This window comes from Primulina eburnea, chromosome 3 (genome assembly GCF_022965805.1).
Source record: "Primulina eburnea isolate SZY01 chromosome 3, ASM2296580v1, whole genome shotgun sequence".
Taxonomy (NCBI): Eukaryota; Viridiplantae; Streptophyta; class Magnoliopsida; order Lamiales; family Gesneriaceae; genus Primulina; species Primulina eburnea.
The window spans coordinates 16,171,433-16,199,410 of record NC_133103.1 but is presented as its reverse complement, the minus strand read 5'-3'; the positions used below and the strand labels follow the sequence as shown (position 1 = coordinate 16,199,410).

The following is a 27,978-nucleotide window of genomic DNA, read 5'->3' as shown; positions in this document are numbered from 1 at the left end:
ATTGTAGCTAACATCATTAATGATGCATTTCATGTTCAATGAAGTACTCAAGATAATACTTCTCAACGTGAGTAAAAATATTGTCAATGTCAAACCATTTAAAATTATATGTTAGGTCCAAAGCAAAGCTAAGCATAAGAAGTAATAATGTCTCATTACCAGTCTATAGTTTAACGCTTCAAACTGAAAATCTATTGCATCATTAAATATATCATAATGAACGTGATAATCAAATTTGATGATATCCTTTTGATGACATGAACGACTATAATGCTTATAATGATCACTCATCTCTAGTATATCAATGACCAATCTGCAAAATGATTTGACATACAAAATAAAAATACCAAACCATCATTTCTCAATGTCAGGAGAAGTGCTTTAGTATGTAGAAGTCAAATCCATTGCACTTATGATATCAATATATTTTTGTAGTAAGACACGAAATAGAAAATTTATAATCCCCAAAATCTTATACATCAAATGCAAAATAAAAATTATATCAAAAGATTCATCACTATTAAAGAACCAATAGCTTCCTCATGCATTGAAGTAGAAGAACCATAAGAGATAATTCTTTCAAGTACATTAATAGTTGTATCACGCACATATAACTCGAAGAAGCTCATATTTTGATTCTATGAACCTTTATTGCTTCAATAAGGAAACTTTGGAGTCATTACATGTGTCACAAACAATGTTAGAGATATCAGAAGATACCTGGTGAAATTCTCTTACGCTCAAGTTAATGATCGCTTCAAATAATATACTTTGAAAACTATAGAGCTTTTCTAATAGTAGAAATAAGAGTTTAAAAAAAATAACATTTGGAGTTTTAATGTTTCAATAAGAAAACTTTGTTCTAACAAAATACATTAAACATGCGACCCACATAATATTCTTTTTAAAAAATAAAATTTAAATTTCTCATTGAAAAAAATAAATAAATTTCGGAGTTTTAATGGGTTCCATGATTAATTAAGGAAAATGTTCTTAATGATCGAAGTTGGTGTCTTGTTTTTTTTTTTTTTTTAAGGTATGCATGAATTGGTTGGAATATTTTTTATTCTTTGACAACTTAATCAAACTTGCATTGGCCTTTTCAGTTGGAGTGTAACGTTAAATTTGTTTTTCTTTGACTTAATTGATAATATCATGCTTTTCAATCCCTTTCCACGTTATTAATCTCAATATTAAATTAACTTTCAAATATAATTTGTAGTTTTTTTAATCATTATATTGATTAAGACATTAAAGTGAACGTATCAAGTAGTCGGCAACATCGTGTCCTTATGTTATAAAAACAAAATGATTATTTGTATAGAAATTTTGAGAAATTAATTAAATGTCAGATGTTATATGGAATTTCTGTGGGACTCTAATTATTGCAGAAACATTTGCTAACTATGAATTTATGTGAGACGGTATCACGGATCCATATGAATAATTAATAAAAGTGTAATATTCCTTTAGGCCATTTTCAATGGACGAGGAAATCGTGCGAGGATTTCTCCTAGCACGATGGTGCAGGCAGGCGGGTCTCGCACGGATTCTCTCGGCACGGTGAAGTTCGCGGTCCTCTTTTTAAAATTATTAAATCCAATGGCTAAATTTTAAAAACTTAAATAATTCAAATAATTAATAAAAAAAATTAAATAGATGATTAACAAAATAAGTGATTAATAAAAAAATTAACAAAAAATAAAGGAGTGGTTAAGATAACTTGGCCGTTGTAGAGCTTTCAATTTTAGATGGAAAAGAAAGATTTGTGGACTGGACACTAATTTATTAAGTCTGTAAGTAATTTATTTTAGACAAACACATGTGTGAGACGGTCTCACGGATCGTATTTGTGAGACGAATCTCTTATTTGGGTCATCCATGAAAAAGTATTACTTTTTATGCAAGAATATTACTTTTTATTGTGAATATCGATATGGTTGATCTGTCTCACAGATTATGATCCGTGATACGGTCTCACATGAGACCCACACTTTATTTTAATTATTTGTAATTTTTTATTATAAATTTTTTAGAGTTCATGTATTTTGTGTTAATATTTATATTTTAATTATTTGTAATTAATTTTTTAAAATTATGTATAATTTTAATTCGTTTTAATTACCTATATTCAATAAAATTCAAAATTAATATTTTAACATTATCTCATTTTCATAAAATCATAATTTGAAGTTATCAATATTGATATTATCATATATAGAGTATTTCTATAATTTGTTTATTTGAGTAAGTATATAATTTACCATATTTTAAATAAAAACATGACAAAGTCAAATTTTGGGCCCACCTCATCTGCCTAAGCTATCCAAAAAGTCAAACAAATAATAGAAAATCATGCATATATTGATTACCTATTTTTAAAGTGACTCTATAAATACCCCAAATATCAAAACTCGATTATCAGTCGGTGCAACCCCCAAAATTCGCTGGCTTATATGACAAGGAATTCTCCGTTTCTATTTTGTGACGGGATAAAAGAATTGATCGAGGTTATTTAACCAATTTCCGCAACTACAATGAAGAATTTATTAGGTTTCGAGTATGGGTTGAGTAAATTCGAATACGCGCAATTAGCAACAACCGCAACGAGGGATTATTCATATAACATATGCACGCACATGATAATCATCCATTGACCATTCTAATTTCTAACTCATAATCCATGGGACATGATTTTAAACCTAAAAATACTTATTATTGGCTTTGGCCCACAAGCACTAATATCTATAGATATTGATAATTCCATCAACTCTATTAAATTATTGCTTAAAATAATAATACTCCAAAGAGCTATTAGCAAGCCTTCATTATAATGATTAATTGACCCAAACCAAGTTCTTGTGTGTCTCTTTTGCAATAATTCCAATATTTTCTGTTTGTTTCTTAATCTTTCATACATACTTCTTTATCCTCACTTTTATTTTTATATTTAAAAATCAGGCTATTAACTAACTTTGATTTTAATATTACTCCACCCCTCCGTGATAAAATATAATTAACTAAAATAAAATAACATGATTTATAAGAATAATCATATTAAAAACGGTCAAAATGTGTTTGGTTCATTTTTTCACATAAAATACGTTCCAATAGATAGACATGCCCGCCTCATTAAATTCTACACAAATTTACTTGGCTCGATATAATATGGACAAAAATTTATGTGCGATGGTATCACGGATCGTATTTTGTTAGACTGATATCTTATTTGGTTTATCTATGAAAAATATTATTTTTTTATACTAAGAATATTACTTTTTATTGTGAATATCGATAAGATTGATCCGTCCTATTCTATAATTAATATATAAAATAAACGAATTGGATCGGTGAAATGGCAAATAGCATAATGCGGGCTGCGTGGATTATTGGCGAATTCAAAATAAAACCTAGGGTACAATAGTCATTTAACAATAACCGACATCCCACACCTATAATTCCTAAAATTGTCTCCGCCGGTCTGATGCTGTGAAATATAAGAATGGCACTCTTGTAATATTCTCGAAACAAAATACCTAAATCGGTCAAAGCAACTTCCTGCGTATGATTTTTTGCCCCTTTAATTTCTCATCCGCTGATTCAACTCCCAGTTCCACTTTCAGTATCCGTTGGCAGAGTGCAGACTACTTAGCTAGCAGAAATGCTTTCTCTTTCCGTATCCCTCTCCATTCGTTTCTAGAAAGTTCCACGCGAAGAGAGAGGGAGACTAGGCCAGTATCTCTTCGGAGAAATGGCGGATTCTGGCAATATTTTGACCTCAAAAACTCCGATTCTCGGCCAGAAACTGTACGCCATAGTTATCGTTACCGTCGTGATTATGATGGCTGTTTTTCTCATATTTTTTCTGTTATTTCGTTGGAGACGAAAGTCAAAACTGCGCCACATTGGCGGCAAACGCAGCTCGGGGCGACTGCCTCTGGTTTTTGAGGAGATCGGTGAAGTTAATGAGTCCGATCAAGGTCAGGCTATCAAAGTTATTGATAAGAAAATCAAAGCGTTAGTTCTGGTGGAAGATGTCGGGAAGGTTGGGGAAATTGAATCGGGGAGTAAGAAGGGGAGCTCGGAGAGCAACGAGTCGAGTGTGACTCGGAGTGAATCTTCATCGGCATTTTCCGCGTCCACCGACGGTTTTGGGAATGCTGGATGGGGGCGGTGGTACAGTTTAAATGAGCTTTTAGTCGCTACGAATCAGTTTACCAGCGCGAATGTGATTGGGGAAGGAGGTTATGGCGTTGTTTATCGAGGTGTTTTGCAGGATGGTTCTGTTATTGCTGTCAAAAATCTTCTGAACAACAAGTAAGTTTACTGTCTTCAGCATGGGAAAATCGGAATATAAATCTAAATTGTGTAATTTGCATAGCTAGTCTGTGAATTGCAGAAGGCATCTCATATTATGCAGCCTGAGAATCTCCTTATGAGGACCATTACCCTGGATTGGAAAGTTTTGAGGGTTCATAGAAAGTATTTTCTCTTTATGTTTAAAGTTGTATTTCTCTTAACATACTCAAATTTAGAACAAGTGGAACATTAGATTTATAGACTTAGTAGAGGGGCGACTTTATTGCCAGCCTGTGGTTTCATGCTTTACTACTCATTTATGATTTCTTAATGGTTATTTTAATCTAATTCTTAGCCCACCGTAAGAAGAAATATTATTGTCTTTGATTTTTGTGGCTTTATTTTTTTGGCGGAATGGAGAGACGGAGTTAATGCTCCCTAGATCTGGATTATGTGGAATTAAAGGATTGGTGACTGATTTTGTCCTTTGTGATTAGACTTAGAAACACGAAGCGAACGGTGGTTTTTTCCCTTTGTTTCTTTTGGTTCTGATTTTTCTCATCTTGTGCTCTGTTCGGCAGACCAAGTGTCACACACTTTTTAGCTTTCTGTTAACAGTTGCATTATAATCTTTCGCTTTATCTCATCTTCATTAACTCCGTCGTGTTGCATTTATTTCTAAGTTTATATTTGCCGTTTTTCCCTTACTTTGCCGATCCTTTCTGGTCTTCTTTAGCAAGGTGTTGTATCATCTATCTTCATTAACTCTGTCGTGTTGCATTTATTTCTCAGTTTATATTTGCGGCTTCTTCCCTTATATTGTATTATCCGTTTTTTAAAATTTTGCGAAAGACATTTCACTGTGTGAAAATGATGCCAGAAAGTGTAAAAATTATACATATGGGAAATATTTGATCACGACTTGTTTTCAATTGCATGTTTTGAGTGGGAAGGACTTTTTGTTGAAAGTGTATTGCTAGTGGGCATTTGCACTAGCAATTGCACCTCGCATTTACTCCGTAATCCACATTGGAATGCGATCATGACATTATGAGTCTAATAATGCCGCGTGCAGAAGGTACTGGATGGTGTAATCCTGCACTGGTAGAAAGTATAAATTTCATTTATAAAACATGGAGCCAATACTGTTCTAATCTCTGAAGAAAATGAAGCAGTAAATTTCCACTTTGTTTTTTAGCACGAATTTGATCATCACTATGACAGCAATTCTGATTGTGACTGCAAAGTTCCTACCTATGCTTTGTTAAGACTTGCTAGAAAAAGCTGCAATTATGAGCACAAATACTTAATGCTGAGTATTCTGTTGTGGCAGGGGTCAAGCAGAAAAGGAGTTTAGGGTGGAAGTCGAAGCAATTGGCAAAGTAAGACACAAAAACCTTGTGGGACTGATAGGTTATTGTGCGGAAGGTGCTCAAAGGTACACCTAATTAGCTCTTGGTTAATGTAGAACATGTGACTAGCTTTTCTTCAATTGTCAACTGATCTTTTCACTCTGATTAAGGTTGCTTGTCTATGAGTTCATTGATAATGGAAATTTGGAGCAATGGTTGCATGGTGAGGTGGGGCCAGTTAGCCCTTTAACGTGGGAGATCAGGATGAAAATTGCCAGTGGGACGGCAAGAGGGTGAGGCATAGTATTATTATTGCTTCTGTCTGTCTTTTCTTTATTAGTATCTTTGTGCTTTCTTTGAAACATCCCTTATATATCATCTTAACTAATTCTGGAAATTCGAGTAGTTACTATTTGGAAAAAGATCGTTCTAGAAATTCCATGGTCAATTTTTATTGACATAATTTTCATCCCATCAAGGACCATTCTGCTGATATCGGGTTGTTCTTTTTTTTTTTCTTTTTCATTACCAGACTGGCATACCTGCATGAAGGATTGGAACCCAAAGTTGTTCATCGTGACGTGAAATCCAGCAATATTCTTTTAGATAAAAAATGGAACTCTAAAGTCTCCGATTTTGGACTTGCCAAGTTATTGGAATCTGATAAAACCCATGTTACTACACGAGTAATGGGAACATTTGGGTTTGTTTTTTATTCTGTCTTTGGTGTACATATTCCATTAATCTTTCAATTGTATAGGTGCGAGCAGTTCTCATAATTTCCCATCTGCTCCATTTTTTTTTTATTTATGACAGATATGTCTCCCCCGACTATGCAAGTACTGGCATGCTTAATGAAGCCAACGACGTGTACAGCTATGGAGTTCTACTCATGGAAATAATAACTGGAAGGAGCCCGGTAGACTATTCCAGACCGCCTGGAGAGGTGAAGAAAGTTCTACTTTCAACCATTTATTCTGTGTATATCCCCATCCCATGCTCAACCCTCTTCGCTGAAATGTGCTCTTACGTACCTCCAAAATATTCACATGTTTTAACACATTTTCCCACTTTCAGATGAACTTGATCGATTGGTTCAAAGGGATGATATCAAGCCGTCGTAGTGAAGAGTTGGTAGACCCCCGGATTGAGGTTCCTCCTCCCCCAAGAGCTTTGAAAAGAATATTACTTGTTTGCCTTCGGTGCGTTGATTTGGATGCCAATAAGCGTCCAAAGATGGGACAGATTGTACACATGCTTGAGGCAGATGAATTTCCTTACCGCGCGGTGAGCTCCCCTCTCACCCCTATCTTGATACATAGTTTGGGAACGAGCAAGTTTGAAGTGAACATAAAGTGTGTCATGGATTTATAACTAACATGTTACGACCAAAACATGTGCAATTTCCATGCTCTCCCTCCCTTATTTCAGTTCAAATAATACCATGACTGGTGCACTGTTGTTGATTTTCATTTAGTCAAACGGAATTTGATAGCCTGGATCACGTATTTGTTTGCTGTTATGTAAGTAACATCCTCTGATTTCTACCCATTTCACCTTTAGGAACCTAGATCTGCTGGTAACACAGCTCCGCAACCATCGACAGTTGGTAACGACAAAATTCTGGCAGCCCAAAATGAAGTGCTTCATGATAATGAAGGAAAACTAAAGGCGTAAATTATCAGTTTTGATGCTGCGTAAAGGTTTGTACTAGTTTCTATCATATATGCTAAGGATCTGATTATGGTCTAGTATTCTGAGTCATAAACATTTTTTATCTGGTTGTTAATTTTTTTTAAAAATAAAATCTAGTCTTGATATTTATATATAAAGCTACGATAATCTAAGGTTGTAAATAATATTTAGGTTGGTTCAATATATATTTCACAAATATTTAATCTTGGCTTGATGTATTTATAAAATTTTGGTGAAAATGCATGTAAGTGGAATATTTATCATTGGAGAATCGGTTAGACTCAATTTTCTTCATTCGTGGGTGTATTTAATAAAATGTCACATATTTAAGGATATTCTTGTTCATCGATTTCACATGAGAAAAGATGTCGGTGGTGGTGGCTGAGTTTGCTATGTTTAAGAATCAACAATGAACATTTGGGATTTGTGTAGCTGGCAAATTTATCGGATGTATTTGAATTATTGCTGTCAATATCTGGTGTTGGATTCTCATACCAACTCGAAAAGATGGCAACTTTCCTAACATATTGCACTTTTCATCCCCCACTTTTATAGTCCCCATTTCTTCTGATGTGGAAAATATACGTCTCTCATTTGGTGCCTTTTTAGCTTGAAGCGAGTCAAAATGTGACCACAAAATTTGTGTAAAAATAGGGGGGAGAGATGGGAATTGGGTTGAAAATTTGTTCGAATTCTTTAATTCTTGGACCATGCAGCCATATTTTCAATTTAATTTGTGAAAAACGACAAATATACTATCCAGTTTATTGAAATCAAAATTTCAATTCTTTATATCAATTCAACGTATTAATGAACAATATTTTTATAAGTTCATAATAAAAGAATAATCAAAATAATGAGCAGTCTTTCATAAAATAAATTTAATCATTTTTGGTTATGGTATCTCTTCATGTATTAACATTATATTTGCTCGTTGTTGTTCTTGAATATCAAAAAATTGCTCAAGGTTGTCGCTTTCATAAACTTGTGCCGATGAAGACAATTGAGCTTCATTATATGGTTCAATTTGAAATTCATCAAATTGACACTTTTTCGAAGAAAAATGTGTAATCCAACACAATTCAATACAAGATATGTTTGGGTCGTATATAGAAATGGAGAAGTCATCTTGAATATTTTGAACCGTGATTTAAATATATATCAAATGTCTACTCAATAGTTTTATTCAAAGAAGCATGACGAAAATTGAACAATTCTTTAGTATCTTTAGGGCGACGACATTGACCTATGAATTCTTGAAGATGATAGATAATGTATATCTCGAAAATGAGCCAAAAATTGACGTTGATTTGGATATCCACCATCCAATGAATTACCTATAAAATCATATTTGTAAAATTAATTAATAATGAATAGATCAGTAAAATCTTATAATTTTTTTATTATGTAGTGTAATATTAAATTTTTTAATAAATATAATTTTAGCTTTATGAGATTTTGTGACTGAAACTACAAAAATAAAATGAACAATATTAATAATTTTGATTTTAAATTATTGTTAGCAATAAAAAAAATATGTTTTTAAAGAGTAGAAATGAAAAGAAAAATAAATAAATGAGAAAAGAATGAAAATTTTGGTGTCATTAAAAGTCTATTGATATTTTGATATCTATAAACTTTTTTAGAGTTTTTAAAAGTCACGTTTGAATACTACACGACTTTACAAAAGTTTACATTCAATACCACTAAACTTTTATAGAGTATTTTTAGACTTTTAAACTCCATGAAAATCATTAAAAATCTAGAACTAATATATTCCACTAAATTAAAAGTACAAACAAGAGCTGCTTAGGAGGAATAACCAAAAATAACTTTTGATAGTTATCATGGCTGAAATAATAATACTTCAATTTTATTTGTCAAGTTTGAATTTTTTTAAAAAAATACTATTATATATATTAATTAAAAAGAACAGAATATGAGGTTCTAGGCACATCGTTATAATTTTCGAAAAAAAATATGTAGTTTTTTTAAAACTTTAAGAATCCGTAGTTGCTATTTTTTATTCTCTCTGAGTAAACTCAAAAAGTCAACACAGTAGCATGCAAATCACATTGATCAGATAAATCACATTTGACAAGTTCTACACGTAACAAACCCAAAGTTAAGATAATAGAAACAAAAAGTAATTGAACTTTTGATCTTTTGATAGAAATTCATCCATATTCTCATTCACACTATCACGAGACTAAAAATGATAATAATATTATTATTATGTAGCTGTGTGAACGTAGAAAATAACAATTAATCGTTGTCCAAATGACAATTTATGCTATAATTAATTAATAATTTTTATAAAATAAAAGCTAAATTAATTACACAACGTAACTGAAATTTGTCCCTTTCGAGCTCTGTCCGAACTATTGTCCCTGTTGGCCGAATGTAGTAATTTAAAAGACCACCAAGCTTTTAATTTTACCAAATACACCCATCTCTCCATTAATTTATTAAATTCATATAAATAATATTTATGCAATTCGTTCTCGTTTACAAGTTTGACTGAATATAATTATCTAAAATGAATTACATAAATAAACCGTACGTCCGTGTTGAACTTTAAAAAATAGACCCCCTTTGGGTTAGGAACTAGTATATCATATACACGAACTGATGTTAATTATATATGGAATTTGATATAATATTTTAAATAATAAATTATTACATATATCTTATAAAGTACGTAAATCCACGTACGATAAAATAAGTATGGAATTTGATATTATATTTTAAATAATAAATTATTACATATATCTTATAACGTACGTAAATCCACGTACGATAAAATAAGATACGTGGTTAACTCAATTATTTTAGTTAAGACAAAAATTTATGTGAGACGGTTTCACGGGTCGTATTTTGTGAGACACATCTCTTATTTGAGTCATCCATTAAAAATTATTACTTTTTGAGTAGGTCTCTTGTGAGACGGCCTCACAAATTTTTCTCTGTGAGACGGGCCAACCCTAACGATATTAACAATAAAAAGTAATATTCTTAATATAAAAAGTAATATTTTTTCATGGATGACCCAAATAAGATATATGTCTCAGAAAATACGACCCGTGAGACTGTCTCACACAAGTTTTTGTCTTACTTTTTATGCTAAGAGTATTACTTTTTATTGTGAATATCGGTAGAGTTGACCCGTCTCACAGATAAAGATTCGTGAGACCGTCTCACAATAGACCTAACATATTGCACTTTTCATCCCCCACTTTTTTAGTCCCCATTTCTTCTGATGTGGAAAATATACCTCTCGTTGGTGCCTTTTTAGCTTGAAGCGAGTCAAGATGTGACCACAATTTGTGTAAAAATATGGGAGAGAGATGGGATTTGGGTTGAAACTTTGTTCAAATTCTTTAATTCTTGGACTATGCCGCCATGTTTTCAAAACTGGATCAATCGGTTTTCTTATGTTAAAATCTTTAATTTTATTTTGATTATATGTATACGAATTTTTGAATTTTGAAATTTGAGAACCCGTAATCATTATTTTTGATATGCTTTGAGCAAACTCAAAGAGTCAACAACCACATTGATAGATAAATCCCATTTGACGAATTCTAAGTAACAAACCCAAAGTTAAGATAAAAAGAAACAAAAAGTAATTGAACTTTTGATAAATATTCATCCATATTCTATCATTCACACTATCATGAGACTAAAAATGATAATAATATTATTATTATGTAGCTGTGTGAACGCAGAAAATAACAATTAATCGTAGTCCAAATGACAATTTATGCTATAATTAATTAATAGTTTTTATAAAATAAAAGCTATATTTATTACACAACGTAACTGAAATTTGTCCCTTTCGAGCTCTGTCCGAAATATTGTCCCTGTAGTAATTTAAAAGACCACCAAGCTTTTAATTTTACCGAATACATCAATCTCTCCATTAATTTATTAAATTCATATAAATAAAATTTATGCAATTCGTTCTCGTTTACAAGTTTGACTGAATATAATTATATAAAATGAATTACATAAATAAACCGTAAGTCCGTGTCGAACTTTAAAAAATAGACCCCCTTTGTGTTAGGAACTAGTATATCAGATACGAACTGATGTTAATTATCTATTGAATATGATGTTATATTTTAAATAATAAATTATTACATATATCTTATAAAGTACGTAAATCCACGTACGATAAAATAAGATACGTGGCTAACTCAATTATTTTAATTAAGACAAAAATTTGTGTGAGACGGTCTTACGGGTCGTATTTTGTGAGAAATGTCATCAATAAAAAAGTATTACTTATTATGCTAATAGTATTACTTTTTATTCTGAATATCGGTAGAGTTGACATGTCTCACTTATTTTTTGGTTAATTTTTTTGAAAAGATGAGGTATTATTTCAAATTTCAAAAGACATAAATAAGAGAAGACAAATCCATTTCGACTATTGATTGATAATGTTTCCCAATCATACCGCCACGCTTCCAACTTTCTAAGCCTCCCCTCACTTTCAACCTTTCTAGCTTTCTTCCTTGGTAATAAATTCAACTCAACTCTAAAAATTCTTAGTTTCATAAACTATTTTTTATGGATTAATTATTAGTTTTGTGAAATGTATATCTAATTCGATTTAATTAACAAAAAAATATTATTTTATTTTTATTTTTATTTTTTTTTATTTTTATTTTAAATATAAATAAATTTGATATTTTTCGTAAAAATAAATCCATAAGACTGTATTATAATAATGTTTTTTTATTCAATTCATTTACTGTCTTTGCGTTACAGACATATGTGCATAGAAATAGAGCGATAGCCCACCCACCTACCTGCAGATCAGCAGATTTAGCAATGGCCGGTCCTCCAATCTTCCTCCAATCACACGCTGTCTTCTGCCTTCTCCTTATCTCTTTTTACTCTGCTAGTAATTCACTTCATCTGCGACAATTTTTTTTAAAAAAAAACGAAATCTATTTTCATTTTCAATTTCTTTGTTATTTGGTTACATGTAGTTCTCCAAGATTCCTCGCATTGTTTTCCTTTTTTATTTGTCGTTTCTCCTTCAGTCCACCGTTTACGTATATGGCGGAAGCTTGGTTCATGTGACTGAAGACACTTGTACTCAACAACCCATTTTTTTATATTAATTTAATTTGATATCGTTTTAATTAATTAAATAATTCAGAGTTTCAAAGCAAGTAATTTTTACTGGGTTTCTTTTAGAAAATTATTTTTATTGATTTATACAATATTATATTCTTTCGGGCCTTTGATGATTTACCTTTTCTTGCACCCTTTTTTGTGTACAGTTATGAATCCTAATGATTATCTTGATTGGCTGGTGATTCTGATCAGTCGAGTTTGCTGATTCTTTTCTTTTTCCCATTTTCAGATTCACAGTCTTTCGTCGGAGTTAATTATGGGCAGGTGGCCGACAACCTCCCTCCGCCGGAGGCGACTGCGCAGCTACTGAAATCTACGACCATCGAGAAGGTGAGGCTGTACGGCGCCGACCCGGGAATAATAAAGTCGCTGGCGAACAGCGGCGTGGGGATCGTGATCGGTGCCGCCAATGGTGATATCCCGGCGCTGGGGTCCGACCCGAACTTCGCGGGTAATTGGGTCAATTCGAATGTGCTGCCGTACTACCCGGCCAGCAACATCATCGTTGTCACGGTGGGGAATGAGGTGATGAGCTCAAAAGATCCGAACCTAGTGGCTCTGCTCCTGCCCGCCTTGCAAAATGTCCAAAACGCCCTCAATGCCGGTGAAATATCTTCTCTTCTTTAATCAAAGACAAATGACATCCCACCAATGATGCTAGATTACACTTAGGCCGTAGTTCCGACATTGTAATAATTCAGGATAATTGTGACATAATTTGATATAATATAAAAGTTTGTCCCATAAAAAGTACTAAATTTTATTTAAATTAATTAAATATTTATAAATGTATATATCCTATGAAAATTGTGCTCTCAGCTTGCTTGTTATGTATATATTTTACAGCATCACTTGGTGGGAAAATAAAGGTGTCAACTGTGCATTCAATGGCGGTGTTAAGCCAATCGGAACCACCATCATTAGGGGCTTTCAATCCGGCTTCAACCGATGCAATGAAGGCATTGTTGCAGTTCCATAGTGCAAACGGTTCGCCATTTATGATCAATCCATATCCTTTCTTCGCTTACCAGAGCGATCCGAGGCCGGAAACGTTGGCGTTTTGCTTGTTCCAACCTAATGCCGGAAGGATGGATTCAAAAACTGGCATCAACTACATGAACATGTTTGATGCTCAGGTAGTTAGACCTCTTTTGCGCAAATTGCTCGGGGTCGATATCGTCCCTGGACTCTATCTGTACCAATCTGTGGCAGCAGTAGACTCTCCAAAACTTATAAGTTGGCTGAATGTTCCTTTTATATTTTTGTGTAACAAGCAGTATGACAATGCATATATTATGTTACGATTTAATGGAAACTTAATTTGGGGGGAGTGCTTGTAGGAAATATAAACACAACACCTTGGACAATTTTTATTGATAAAATCTTCTGGTTTTTAAATTCTTGAAGGTTGATGCTGTATATTCGGCCTTGGGTGGAATCGGATTTAAGGATATCGAGATCGTTGTTGCTGAGACGGGGTGGCCTTATAAAGGCGATCCTAACGAAGTCGGTCCGAGTTTGGATAACGCGAAAGCTTACAATGGGAACTTGATAAACCACCTCAGGTCCATGGTTGGTACTCCACTCATGCCTGGAAAATCAGTTGATACCTATATCTTTGCACTTTATGATGAAGATTTGAAACCCGGGCCTTCTTCAGAGCGCTCGTTTGGGCTTTTCAGGCCCGATCTTTCGGTGACTTACGATGCTGGTCTCTCGAAGAGCTCGCAGGTTAGACGATTCCTTTAACATTTGGATACTCGAAGCCTATGATATGTATGACATATGTTACGCTTTTAGGAGTTAGGACAACATGATGTTGGGGACAAAAATCATATCTTAGAATTTAGTTAAATGTATTTTTTCTAGTGTTCCATCAGACAGAATTATTTAATGCAATGAAACCACTTGGAGATATAAGTTATCTGTTTTCTTGAAGTACTAGATTGAGCTCGAGTCGACCTCCCTCGACAGTCAGTACCCCTCTGTTGCACTTGCCGATGTTTCCCTGCTTGCATGTGCACATGATATCCTACATTAGTACATTTGATGATTCTACTTTGTTTGATGACATTTTGCTTAACTTTCTTAGACTCCAACTGCCCCAACGCCCACGACTCCGGTGACTCCTGCACCAAAACCAGTAGCAGGTTGGTGTGTACCCAAGCCAGGCGTATCCGACGCGCAACTACAGGAAAATCTTGATTATGCATGCGGACAGGGCATTGATTGTACTCCGATTCAGCCCGGTGGTGCATGTTTCAAGCCACCAACTGTTCTATCGCATGCTTGTTACGCCATGAATCTTCTATACCAAACAGCGGGTAGAAATCCGTGGAACTGCGACTTCCTGCAGAGCGCAACAATCACTTCTACAAATCCTAGTAAGTCTTTCCATTTATACCCTAGGTCCTACAGTTCTTCCTCATAATTAAGAGATATATCTTATTTATTTTCTATATATACAAAATTTTCTACAAGACAATCTCACACTATAATTTTGTGAAACAGATCTCCAACTCGATTCATAAAAAAATATTATTATTTTAAATCGGACAAATTACTCTTACAAAAAAATATATGTGAAACCGTATCACAAAAAATACACATATATATTATATATCTATCTCGAGTTAACATGGAGAGAAAATAAATCAGATATTATGAGATTTGAAAAGTTTTTGGGTAAATCTTTAGAGTAGGTCCCTTGTGAGACGGTCTCACGAATCTCTATATGTGAGACGGATCGACCCTACCGATATTCACAATAAAAAATAATACTCTTAGCATAAAAAGTAATACTTTTTCATGGATGATCAAAATAAGAGATCCGTCTCACAAAATGCGATACGTGAGATCGTCTCACATGAGTTTTTGACAAATCTTTAACCCGAGAAAACCATCATCATTTGGTGCGAAAATGAGATTCAACATCCTATGTCTGAAATTTATTAACTTTGTATTTTAATTCATCATCCTATCATACGAAACATTTGTTTTTGCCATCATTGTTTCCTTATATTGTAGGTTACAATGCTTGCGTTTACCCTGGTGGAAATACATGAGGAGGAGCACTTGTAATTTGGCAAACTTCAGTTATTGATGCAGTTTTATAGCTTAATAATTTCCATTGAATGTAAAGATTTTTATGTTCCTATTGTTTATTTTGCGATTGTATTTATGACGATTATTTATAGCCATTAATATATTATTATTCAGAGTTATGTACTCTTTTTTTTTCCTTCTTAAAATCACAACCCCTTCAGGCTTCAACCTGTGTGTTTATTGGAGAAACCTTCTAGAAAGTTTGTGTAAGTTTTCTCAACTTTATCTCTTTTTGTTTATTTATTTATGTACCTATAAAGATTCTTTCAACTGTATACTACTTTCTTGGCTCCGCAAAAAATTTAACGAAAAATATATATATATATATATATATAAATATATTGGGGTGATTTATCCAAAACTCACCTGGAATAATTTTTGTTATATTTTTAGAAATAACTTACAATGAAAAAAAGTACTTCTATTATAGAGTCTATATAAAAATAGTAAATGGTAAAAAAAATTTCAAGAATCTTAGTAATATCGATCACAAATTTTTTGTGAAAACAGTTTCACAAGTCAATTTTGAGAGACATTTTTTTATTTGAGTCATCCATGAAAAATATAATTTTTTATTTCAAAATTATTATTTATTATTATAAATATGAATATGATTAAATCATCTCACGAATAAAAATCTGTAAGATAGTCTAATAAGATACCTACTCAATATTAATAGAGCTATGGAGCCTCTAAATATACACATAAAATGTCTCGATATGATTGACCCGTCTCACAGATAAAAGTTCGTGAGACCGTTTCACAAAAATCCTACTCTTATTTCTTTCTTCAATTTTTCTTATCCCTAAGGACATCATACACACACATACATATAACAGCTAAGCTTTGATAATTTTTTTTTCTCATTTTTATTTCTATGTTTCATGGATAAAATCAAATAGATCGACCAACTTTTGGTGCGTTGATGAAACTTTTTTAAAATTCCAATTTTTTTTTAAATAATTTCATTCAATATGTTACAAATCTATTTTCCTCGTTATCTCTTTTCGCATATCATTTCAATTTAAAAAATTAACAACTTCAATTTAAAGTTTTTTAAAACAATTTTCTTCTGTTTTTTTTCATAGTGCATGTGCAATGATTATAAAGCTGATTATAGTCAATTACTAATTTATAAACTTAAAAAGATATAATATTATATAATATTATATTTCTATATAATTATTTAAATCGTCAATCTATCACAATTCCATTGTCGTCCAGCGGTTAGGATATCTGGCTTTCACCCAGGAGACCCGGGTTCGATTCCCGGCAATGGAACCTTTTTAATTTTCTTCTTTTCTTTTTTTTTTTATTTGGGTAAAATACTAAATTAATGACATCCCCGTTTCACAATCATTCTCTTCCCCCACGGTCAACATCGATTCGACTTTTCACTTCAATTCTTGTTTCTGCCCCGTCGCGATTCAAGAGCCCTAATTTTCTTCGGGAGCTGGAATCAGTGTTCAAAATGGAGCTCTGATTCTGCATCTTGTTGTGAAGACGAAGAAGGATGGCGTCAGTTACTGAGCTGAAACAGCGTCACTTGGCTGCTTCCGAAACCGTTAATGGGCTCCGGGAAAAATTGAAGCAAAAACGTCTTCTTCTTCTCGACACTGATGGTTTGTCTTTCTTTACGTAATTGTGCTTAAATCTTCCTTTGGTTAAAGATTCTTGATTTGTTTTCCCGTGATGATTTTAATTGCAGTTGCTGGTTACTCGAGGTTGCAGGGGAAAAATCCGTTGAATTTTGGGCCAACCGATCTGGTTTGTTGTCGAACGTTGCAGGGTCACACGGGAAAGGTACCCTTTTCTTTATTTTATTTATTTTTGGTGTTTCATTTTTCTTAAATTAGCGGTTTCTTGCCTGATTATGCTCATTTTCTGGTCTAAGATTTCATTTGGGTGGTAGCCATTTTTTGAAGTTGTGGATATGTTCTCTGATTTATAAATTTTAGTTAACTAGTTTCCTATTCTAAGCTTGAATTGAGAATTTTGGAACTTAAATGTGTAACATTACAACTTTATCCAATAATTCCTAGAAAGCAATGTGGCGCAAGGATATTACAATGATCCCACTTTCAGAACATGGTGTTTCAGCCTACCAGCACATTAGTCCGCCAATGCCCATAACATCGGTGTGGCTCAATGAATGTAGCACTTTTCCATAAAGAAATCTTTTCTATTTCAAATTAGGTTTTCTATTCTTTCATGCCAGCCTGTAGTTCCTTATTGGTTTCCGCATAGTGTATAGAATGCGTGCAAATGTCTATATGCCAGAAATCTTATGGTTGATAAATTTTGAATTACTTGTAGGTTTATTCCCTGGATTGGACTGCTGAAAGGAATCGAATTGTAAGTGCATCTCAAGATGGCAGATTAATAGTGTGGAATGCTCTAACAAGCCAAAAAACTCATGCAATTAAGCTACCATGTGCATGGGTCATGACCTGTGCCTTCTCTCCCACTGGGCAGTCTGTTACCTGTGGTGGCTTAGATAGTGTTTGCTCTGTCTTTAACCTTAACTCTCCATCTGACAAGGATGGGAATCTGCCGGTGTCAAGAATGCTAACAGGGCATAAAGGATATGTGTCATCATGTCAATATGTACCCGACGAAGACTCGCATCTGATAACTGCTTCTGGTGATCACACGTGTGTTCTATGGGATATAACCACTGGCCTGAGGACTTCTGTATTTGGAGGCGAATTTCAGTCTGGCCACACCGCTGATGTGCTAAGGTATGCTGGAGTGGAGAGTCTTTCTGATGCATTTTTCTTGAAATGCATTATCGGGCCTGCTGAGCTTGAATTTATCCTTGCAAAGTTAGGACTCTGACATGTACCATTTTCAATTTAGTGTCTCCATCAACGGATCCAACTCGAGAATGTTTGTGTCCGGCTCGTGCGACTCAACTGCCCGCCTTTGGGATACTCGTGTTGCCAGTCGAGCTGTTCGCACTTTTCATGGACATGAAGGAGATGTTAATACTGTAAAGTTCTTCCCAGATGGCAATAGTTTTGGAACTGGTTCAGATGATGGAGCCTGTAGACTATTCGACATTAGAACTGGGCACCAGCTACAAGTGTACCAGCAACCACATGGTGATAACGAGGTCCCTCATGTAACTTCTATTGCATTTTCTATCTCAGGCCGACTCCTCTTTGCTGGATATACAAATGGCGACTGCTATGTGTGGGACACTCTGCTCGCTAAGGTATATGGAATTCTTATAGTACCCTCCTGCTCATCTTATCATGTTGAAAAATTTCTTCTTCAATCTCAATGTTGGGTCGATTTTATGCGTCCTTACTTTCTTTTTAACTCGTATTTTGCATTAGGTGGTTTTGAACTTGGGATCCCTTCAAAATTCTCATGAATCTCGGATTAGCTGTCTCGGGCTATCAGCTGATGGGAGTGCATTATGTACAGGAAGTTGGGATACAAACCTTAAGGTGAGTGTCAAATCGTTGTTTTTGCTGTGTATATTGTCGTTCTTAGTGATTACCAGGTCGATTTTCTTAGTGCCATTTTTGTTGAACCCTTTATAGATATCAACTTGAATGATATCTTCTAAAATATTCTCAAGTCTAGATTGCATATTACCCTCCTGTGTTATTTGAAATAGGCTACAATCCCTAGGTGAAAAACCAGTATGCTAAAACCTCCTGTATTCTTTAAATCGATTATAGAAATCCCCTTGGATATATTTACTTTTTATGGAATGAATTCATCGCCTTCGAACGTTGTAGTATTTCACGCCACATAAATACATGCAGAATTTGTTTAGCTTGTAGAGCATGGAATTTATTTAAAATGGTCAACATTAACGAAGAAATCGGGGAAACCAATTATCGTATATAACTGAAATTGCAAGGCTAGTTGTCTGTGACTTAGTTTATCAAAATTTGATTCCCACAACATTCCAACATTATATGCATATTTAATTTGTTATTATCTATGGCATGGCAGATTTGGGCTTTTGGAGGTTACAGAAAAGTGAGCTGAGAGATTGGAGTGTTTAGTTTCATTGCTCTGGCTTCTGGTAAATCGACACTCAGAGCTATGTTTTTGTTTATGATTTCTGTTTTTGGGTTGTAGAGATGTAATTGTTTTGTATTTTTGCCTCTAATATTTATGTTTTCTGAAAGACAGACAGTCATTAGGTAAGTTGCAAAATGTAAGATAGAGGAAGGATTGATCGATGGAGTCTTGATTTTAATTGTTAAATCTTTTATTTTATTTTTCCTTTCTGTTATTGGTGGTATATATGAAAATGGAATGTTTAATCACTAAATATTGTGATATATATTTTTATTTCAAGAAAATACAATATTCGATATGCTAAAAGTAACCAGTCTTCATATTCTATATGCTAATCGTTGTCACGTCTCTTATTAACAAAACTAGATGATTAATGTGGTCGGATAAATTGTGAAGCAAAACGATTGAAAATTTTGTTAGTTCAAATCTTTTATCCTCACAGTAATTTTCATATTATAGCGTCTATCATCGATACATAAAAATATTGAATAAAGAGTACACAGAAACAAACGAAAGTACATGTATTCCAGTCGTCAGAAATACAACATACAAAACGGCATAATCCAAGCCCGTGACACGTTTCTTCTCAACGTAAAAAATAAAAATAAAAATAAAAATATTACCATCAAGCTTAGGGGATTAAAAAAGATGAATTATCCACTTGTAACAATTTCATGAATAGCATCACTAACATTTTTATCATCGGATCTCACCGTCAAAACTTATAGTTTGTGGTAATGATATAACTCAAATTTTTAAACTGTACACCGATTCAATTATTTAAGAGGGATAATTATTGCACCCAACAACATGAACCTGATATATTGTTGATGTGTGTAGAGTGTCGCATCACTTGGATTAAAAAAAATAAAATTATCAAAAATTGAAAGATGCGTGAATGACACTTGAATTTAATAAACAAAATGACCAAAATGGATAAAAAGTAAAGCTAAAATACATGATCGAAATGTAAAGTTTATCTTTTCATAATTATCAATTTAGTTATTTAATATTATTTTCCTATTTCTTCAATCTATACATAATATCAACTATATAAAATTTTACATAAAATCTAAATATACCATTTTTGTTATAAAGGATAAAATAAATATTTTAGATAATTTTTTTTAAAAAAATATCATAATTCGATCTCTATGATCTATACTATTTATATTATATTATTAATCATGAGGATATGAATAACCGGTTTTGATATATCTCAATAAAAAAAATTCTTCCATTTTTTCCTCAATATTTGATATGTAAATTTCAATTTGTGTAGATAAAAATCTTTAACACATAATCATTGCGCTTTTTTCATCTTATTGCAGGTTACTATGTTAAACCCGGATGTTTTACTTATTACATACTCAAATGATAACAGCGACGAGTTCCTCCATCGCAAAAACAAAGAGAGAAAGAAAGAAGAGTTGTTGAAATTTAAAGGGTTCATGAATTAGGAATCAAAACAAGAACAATACAAAAGAAAATGCCAAGTACTCCTCACTGATTTTTTGTAGTATTCTGCCCATTTCATTCATTTTTTCAGAGGATTGGGAGGTTTTCCCCTCTTTTTACGCACTCTTCAAACTATATGCATCAATCCCCAATATATGTTGGATTAAAGGTATGCGTACGAGCGCGACCTGAGTGCGTTGAATGTTGGACCGATGAAAGCAAAAAACTGCCTAACAGTCTCTGTACGGCTCTCGTGTTTTCAAAAGTACTTTAGCAATCACATAACATACAAAATATTAGACAAATATGACCAATCCCCAACACGTACTGCATGCACAATTTGAAGTTGAGTACTCCCAAATAATTGAATAAACATTGTCAAAGAACCTAATTAGTAACTACACATTGCATAGGTTTGATATGTGTGTTATACAAAATCACAATTCCGCCATCACGTCACGGTGCATCACATGCTTCTTCATACAATCATACTCATTCTTCGAATCACTGCATGGTTGGGACGAACTTCTCGCTAATGTGCTTTGTTAGGGTGAACGAACTCGCCGGTGAGTCCATGTTCGCCACTGCTGGTGAATTCCTGGCTCGACATCCCATCTACTTTCTTGAATCTTCTCAAATCTGTGTATGAGCCACTGTCGTACTCTGAGCCACTGTTTGACCCGAACATGCTACTGTGCCCTGGTCTCACTCCCTCGTTGAGGTCCTCTAGGGATACATCACCTTCCAGTGCTCTCACAATCTGTAGATAGATATATACATATGCACAAACAATATTGGGAAACTTGAGTTAAAAAATCTTGATTTGTTGTTACCTGGCTCATTTTCGGACGTCGTCTCGCAGAGTGCCTAATGCAGGCGGCGGCGCTAGCCACCATACGCAGCATAACATGGTGATCATAGTTGTTTTCTAGATGTGGATCCACCAACTCTTCATAGCTTCCTCCCTCTACTGCTTGGATCAGAATTGGTCTAGCCTGTTATTAAATATATTAATGCATGAAACTCAATATAATTAAGAAAATTAGAACTATGATCACATTTAAATTAATAATTGTAAATACTTTCTAATCTCGAATAATGCAGTAATCATTCCAAATGGAGAAAATGTTATACAACGAAGATTAGCATTTATTTGGAAAAATTAACATGGTTGCTCAAGATATTATGGAGATATTTGTCTTACTAATCACCCACTTAATATATATACTCAAGAATTCAAAATGTACGTGTACGTACCCAGTCAACTAGGCTATCGTCGTCGTCGCTGCTCAGATCGATGGGGCGACGGCCGGTTATTAGCTCCAAAAGCATTATCCCATAGGAGTAGACGTCGGATTTCTCAGTAAGTTTCCCGGATGATGCATATTCAGGTGCCAAGTATCTTCAAATATTCATATATAACATGTTTCAAACATTAGATAACTAATCAATCAATTAACATAATTATTATGCAAGCACTTCTAGCTATAAGATAATAGAATCGACCCTGGAAAACATATTAATTGAAAGAGGTGTAATTAATTGATAAATCAATAATTTATTATGATTCAATATTTAATATAAGATTAATCTACTAGGAATTAATCTTATAAGAATAGAAATTATTAATTTATGAGGATAGTATATTATTTCACACCCAAATGTTCCCATTATCCGAGTTGAGACATGAGTGTTGGTGTCTGAAGATAGCTTAGCCAATCCAAAATCAGCCACCTGCATGGAATTATGCCACACAAAAATGAATTAATCAACAATTTGTAGATATATAAATTAATTAATTAATTAATTCCCATGCACCTACAAATTAGAGCATGTAATTCGATAATATTTTTGAAGAGCATTAACGATTTATGTCCTTAAAGACATAAAGTTTAATTTTTAAAAAATCACAAGTAATATGTTAATAAATATCAAAACTTAAATTCTTTAATAGATGATTATATATGGAGTAGGTCTTTAATAAGACGGTCTCACGAATCTTTATTCGTTAGACGGATCAATCATGTACATATTTACAATAAAAATTAATATATTTGACATAAAAAATAATACCTTTTCGTATATGACCCATATAGAATATCCGTTTCAAAAAATTGGCCCGTGAAACCGTCTCACAGGAGTTTTTGTGTTATATAAATTACACGACGGAATTACGTTTACCTTGGCTTCAAAATTGTAGTCCAGCAAAATGTTTGCAGTTTTAATGTCTCGATGGATAATCCGAGGATGACCTAAAAATTCTTATAAAATTAATCAGATTAACAAATTTTAGACAAACGAATTATAATTATGAAAATGAGATATACAGTCTTCATGAAGGTAAGCGAATCCTTTGGCTGATCCAATGGCAATTCTCAGTCTCGTGTGGAAATCCATTGTTTGCCGACCACTTCCTGCACATATATATATATATATATATATATATATATATATATATATATATATATATATATATATATATAGATATCATGTTAATTACTCCCTCGCTGGTGTATATATATGTGTGTGTGTGTGTATTTTATGGTTGAAACATATATACCATGAAGATGAAATTCAAGAGTTCCATTGGGAACATATTCATAGACCAACATCCTTTGAGATCCTGCGATACAGTACCCAACCAGCGACACAAGATGTCGATGATGAACCCTGCTGATGATATCCACCTCCGCCTGGAACTCCCGCTCCCCCTGCGAGCTGTTCGATTTCAAGCTCTTAACCGCAACCTCCTTCCCATTAGGTAAAATCCCCTTGTGAACGAATCCGAATCCGCCTTGACCAAGTAGATTTGCTTGCGAAAATCCGCCAGTGGCCACTGACAGGTCGTTGTACGTGAAGCTGCTCTGGTTGAACCCTAAGGCGACAGCTGGATGGGGAGGCGGCAGTGATGATTGGTGTGGGCCGGAGAACCCGGTGGAGCTTAGTTCGCTGCTGCTCATCATTGGAGGGGGAGGGGGAGGCGCCGCAGGCCAGCCTAGTTCCGAGTTCAGGTTGCCGTGTGGAGGAATATTGTTGTAATATATATCACCTGCACAGTTCGATTTCTAGGTGCATGTATAAGCTATAATTTGGATGAATTGTATAACTTTTCTTATTAAAAAACAAATAACACATTATATATTGATGGGGCGAAATGGATGAGTACTCCGCCAGATCTGCTATCAAGATAATGAAGGAAATAAGAGTAAGAGGTATCTGAGCTAGAAACTTCTTTCTCGGGCGAGTAGGATGTCCTGCACTCAAGAAGGTAACCACACGAACAGGCGTTGGAGGGGTGTCCGGCGTGGCCACTCCGATGCTTAAGTCAGTTAATGATTCAAGCAGAAAACCAATGTAACCAAGTGATGATTATGATATTGGTGTAGGAGTTTGTGCAATAAATGAGTAGTAAATATGAGTATTCAATATCTGAATAATGAAGTAAATGCAAAGAAGGAACCTGATATTTATAGTAGGAGAAGTAATTATGACCCCGTTCTGCGTGTTACCTACTAATTATAGCATGACGACTAGTCATATCCTATATTTTGACATTTCAAATCTCACACTAGTCATATCCACCCTACCTGATTTTGTCAACCACTTGGATTAGTGTCAGAGATGGGACAGCCGCCCACACCTTATCCTGATAGTACACTCGATTGCGGTGCTCATATCGAGGTGTCCTGGGTAGAAAATCTCCCGGGAGCCTGTACAAGAGCCCGGGCATCCAATATCCCAGGGAAAATACGTCACGGGTGTTCAATTGCCCGGCATTCGATATCTCGGTTTGTTTGTGACCCGGGCTCCTTTGTAGACATCATCAATTGTCCCGGATCATCCCTGACCCAGGCACAATCCATACCCCTGACCCAGGCACAATCCATGGCCCGAGATATCCCGAGGCATCATATATATATATATATATATGTGTGTGTGTGTGTTATGAAAATTCTCAGAAAAATAATAATAATTGCATTTGTATCACATGAGGAAAGGTTGATGGAAAATAAAGGGAATGTTGCACGTACTTTTGTGTCCTAGGGAATTATCTGTGTAGTAATGCATATGGTCTCGTGCCCTTCTTTTCTTTCTTCTAGCACAACATATCATGAAGAGAATCACGATAAAGAGCAGTAATCCTGCCCCAGCTGCTGCTCCACCTATGATGGCCTTTTGGTCTGGACCATTGGATGATTCATTGTTTGATGACCTCTGATCACTAGACGGAGGAAGCGATCCTGAGTGAGATGATGGTGGCGGGGGAGGTGAAAACCCGTCTGATGAACTTGACTTGGGCGGTGGAGGATGTTTGTTGTTGTTCGAAGGTGGAGAATTATTGTTGTCATCGTTGTTATCGTTGTTGTTAGGAGGTGGAGGTGGAGGTGGGGAATTTTTATCGGAGGATGGAGGTGGCGGGGATGGAGAATCTGAGCCGTTGTCAGGAGGTGGTGGCGATGATGAATCATTTTTTGGCGGTGGTGATGTTGATGAATCGGATGGTGACGGTGGTGGTGGGGGCGGCGGCGATGAATCTGACGAGTCTGGCGGGGGCGGAGACGGGGATGATGAATTAGAGGGTGGCGAAGCATCCTCTTGCGACATATTCACAATTTTCAGATCTTTATTTAAAATCTTCGATGAAAGCTTGTTAACCCCGTCGTCACTTTCCTTAATAATAACTTGATATCAAGATTCATGAACGTTTCTTGATAAAGAGAACGACCATGAATTATATATCAACTGTAAAAATTACATTATAATAAAAAAAATTATAGAAAAATGAAGGGAAATTAAGGAGGGAGAAGAAGAGCGGAACATAATGAATATACCTTACGGAGAAGGGTCGAGGATAATTAATGTACGACTCTCAAAGAAATGTGGGAGAAAAAAAGCCAATGGCTATTTACATCTAATTACTTAACAAAGTTATTGGCCAAACAAGTGTTGGCTTCTAATTCCAAGTATGAAATTCATTTTTTTAGTCATATTGAGAATGAATTTATTTTTTTAGTCAAGTAACTTTTTTTTTTATAATCATTTGATGTCATGTTAGAGTAAATTTTTCATTTTTCGTCTGATAAATTTTATGTTATGTTTTTTTTAATCAGAATCTATCGTCATTATCAATCAAAGAATGATCAAAAGTAAAAACTGTATATAAGTTACACGACTAAATTTGAAAAATAATATACAAGACTAATCGAAATTTTACCGTAACATGATCCAAAAAAAAAAAAAAACACGCAGATACATGTAAAAAATACAACTTTACCACATGGAAAAAAATATGCCCAAGTATAGTAAAATATGTGCTTAAACATAGAGTTTTCTTTTCTTATTTTTAATGTATAAATAGTCGCTCGTGTGCATCCAAGTATTAATATGGATTAAAAGGATAAATGGGCAAAAACAATAGAAATGGCATAAAGGAATTAAAATCTGATCGACGGGAGCTTTCTCGCCTTAGTGGTCTTGCAAACTCCTGGCGAGTCGATCGAACGTAAGATGAGGCATTATATATCTTGATATAATATATTTTTATCATATTGATTATTGCTCATTATATGGATCTTATCTTAATTAGAATTATTTTATATTTAAATCCAAGATTTCCATACAATGGACGTGTTTTATTTATCATATGCAATGTCCAAATAAAAATACACAATCCAGGGACGATACGATTAAACCTCTTAAAATTTTGGAAAACTTAATTTTTAGTCATGTAATATTATACATTTTTATTTTTAATTTTAGTTAAATGTTATCAGTTAATTCACGATTTTAGTTTATTAGCTTGTAATTTTTTTGCATTTTTCATCATAGCAATACCAGTAATATATTTTGTCACGTCATCATTTTCTAACACCACAATGAAAAAGATTAAATAAAAAATACAATTAATAGAATAAGATCGTAGATTAATTGACCGATAACATAATAAAAGTGAAAAATCTACAATTACATAACAAAAAATACAAGTTTGTCTAAAAATTTTATTAACTTTCTTCTTAATTCACACTTAAAAAACATAAAACAATCGTATGATCGTCTTATGTACCAACACGATTATATGCAAAAAAAAAAAAATCAGGAAAGAAATCAAATTTGTGAACTTTCTAATATATACTTTGAATTGATAAAAGAAAAGGTTAATACGTTGATAGTAGCCACATATTCAAGTTGAACACCATTAAACATACAAAGTCCTGACACCGTGCACATTGAACATAACATGAACCAGTACTCTTTCAAAAGTTTACAATCATATATTTATTTATTTTCATCAGCAGCTTCTTAATTTTCTTTTCTTGATAAACATGAATATTAGGCATGGGCTTGAAATCCTTTAATTTTCTGCTTTTAACTCAATAATACCATCATTATGAGCTGAGATATTGGGGCTCAGCTCAAATTCTTTTGAGTAAATCTTCTCACCTTCGGGTTAACATCATCGGTGTAGGCCGTGACACTTGGAATTGGATCGAAGCTAGTTCTCTCGGACGAGACATGGAAGTGCTTGTTGTTTCTATAAACTGGGATATTGGGACTCCGTTTAAGTTGATCTTTCATGAAATAATTAGCATTTTCTGGTTTAACATCATCGACGTAGACCGTCAGACTCGGAACGCACTACAAGAAAAATGACTTTCCGCAGCACGTCATCAACAGCGTGCATTAAAAGCACGCTGCGAATACGACTTTCACGGCGTGCACCGACCTGTGCGCCGTTAATAGGTTACACTTGATACTATTAACGGCGTGCTTTAAAAGCACGCTGCGGATAGTACTATCGACGGCGTGCATATAAAGCAAGCTGCGGATAGTAACTTGATACTATTAACAGCGTGCATTAAAAGCACGCTGTGGA

The 27,978-nt window shown here is 34.1% G+C and overlaps 4 protein-coding genes and 1 non-coding gene across 5 annotated transcripts; 4 read left to right on the top strand and 1 right to left on the bottom strand.

Moving 5' to 3' along the window:
* The first annotated feature begins 3,595 nt into the window (after nucleotides 1–3,595).
* On the top strand, nucleotides 3,596–7,631 carry LOC140826994 (probable receptor-like serine/threonine-protein kinase At4g34500). The gene is made up of 7 exons (XM_073189560.1): nucleotides 3,596–4,317; nucleotides 5,633–5,737; nucleotides 5,822–5,944; nucleotides 6,184–6,354; nucleotides 6,468–6,597; nucleotides 6,729–6,938; nucleotides 7,215–7,631. Exons 1-7 carry the CDS (start codon nucleotides 3,752–3,754, stop codon nucleotides 7,326–7,328), a joined length of 1,419 nt encoding a protein of 472 aa, XP_073045661.1. The 5' UTR covers nucleotides 3,596–3,751; the 3' UTR covers nucleotides 7,329–7,631.
* A 4,482-nt stretch (nucleotides 7,632–12,113) lies between these two features.
* On the top strand, nucleotides 12,114–15,721 carry LOC140826995 (glucan endo-1,3-beta-D-glucosidase-like). The gene is made up of 6 exons (XM_073189562.1): nucleotides 12,114–12,258; nucleotides 12,727–13,101; nucleotides 13,344–13,633; nucleotides 13,905–14,228; nucleotides 14,590–14,881; nucleotides 15,525–15,721. Exons 1-6 carry the CDS (start codon nucleotides 12,186–12,188, stop codon nucleotides 15,560–15,562), a joined length of 1,392 nt encoding a protein of 463 aa, XP_073045663.1. The 5' UTR covers nucleotides 12,114–12,185; the 3' UTR covers nucleotides 15,563–15,721.
* Nucleotides 15,722–16,811: 1,090 nt separating this feature from the next.
* Nucleotides 16,812–16,883, top strand: TRNAE-UUC (transfer RNA glutamic acid (anticodon UUC)). Its single transcript has one exon. It is a non-coding gene; the product is annotated as a tRNA-Glu (tRNA).
* Nucleotides 16,884–16,950: 67 nt separating this feature from the next.
* On the top strand, nucleotides 16,951–19,832 carry LOC140826992 (guanine nucleotide-binding protein subunit beta-2). Its single transcript, XM_073189558.1, has 6 exons — nucleotides 16,951–17,224; nucleotides 17,311–17,405; nucleotides 17,919–18,343; nucleotides 18,462–18,819; nucleotides 18,944–19,057; nucleotides 19,575–19,832. The coding sequence occupies exons 1-6, from the start codon at nucleotides 17,116–17,118 to the stop codon at nucleotides 19,608–19,610; spliced, it is 1,137 nt and encodes a 378-aa protein (XP_073045659.1). The 5' UTR covers nucleotides 16,951–17,115; the 3' UTR covers nucleotides 19,611–19,832.
* A 1,586-nt stretch (nucleotides 19,833–21,418) lies between these two features.
* On the bottom strand, nucleotides 21,419–25,972 carry LOC140826991 (proline-rich receptor-like protein kinase PERK15). The gene is made up of 9 exons (XM_073189557.1): nucleotides 25,937–25,972; nucleotides 25,136–25,847; nucleotides 23,665–24,153; nucleotides 23,432–23,518; nucleotides 23,286–23,356; nucleotides 22,762–22,838; nucleotides 22,362–22,506; nucleotides 21,938–22,099; nucleotides 21,419–21,864 (listed from the first exon to the last, which is right to left on the bottom strand). Exons 2-9 carry the CDS (start codon nucleotides 25,707–25,709, stop codon nucleotides 21,637–21,639), a joined length of 1,833 nt encoding a protein of 610 aa, XP_073045658.1. The 5' UTR covers nucleotides 25,710–25,847; nucleotides 25,937–25,972; the 3' UTR covers nucleotides 21,419–21,636.
* Between the last annotated feature and the right edge of the window lie 2,006 nt (nucleotides 25,973–27,978).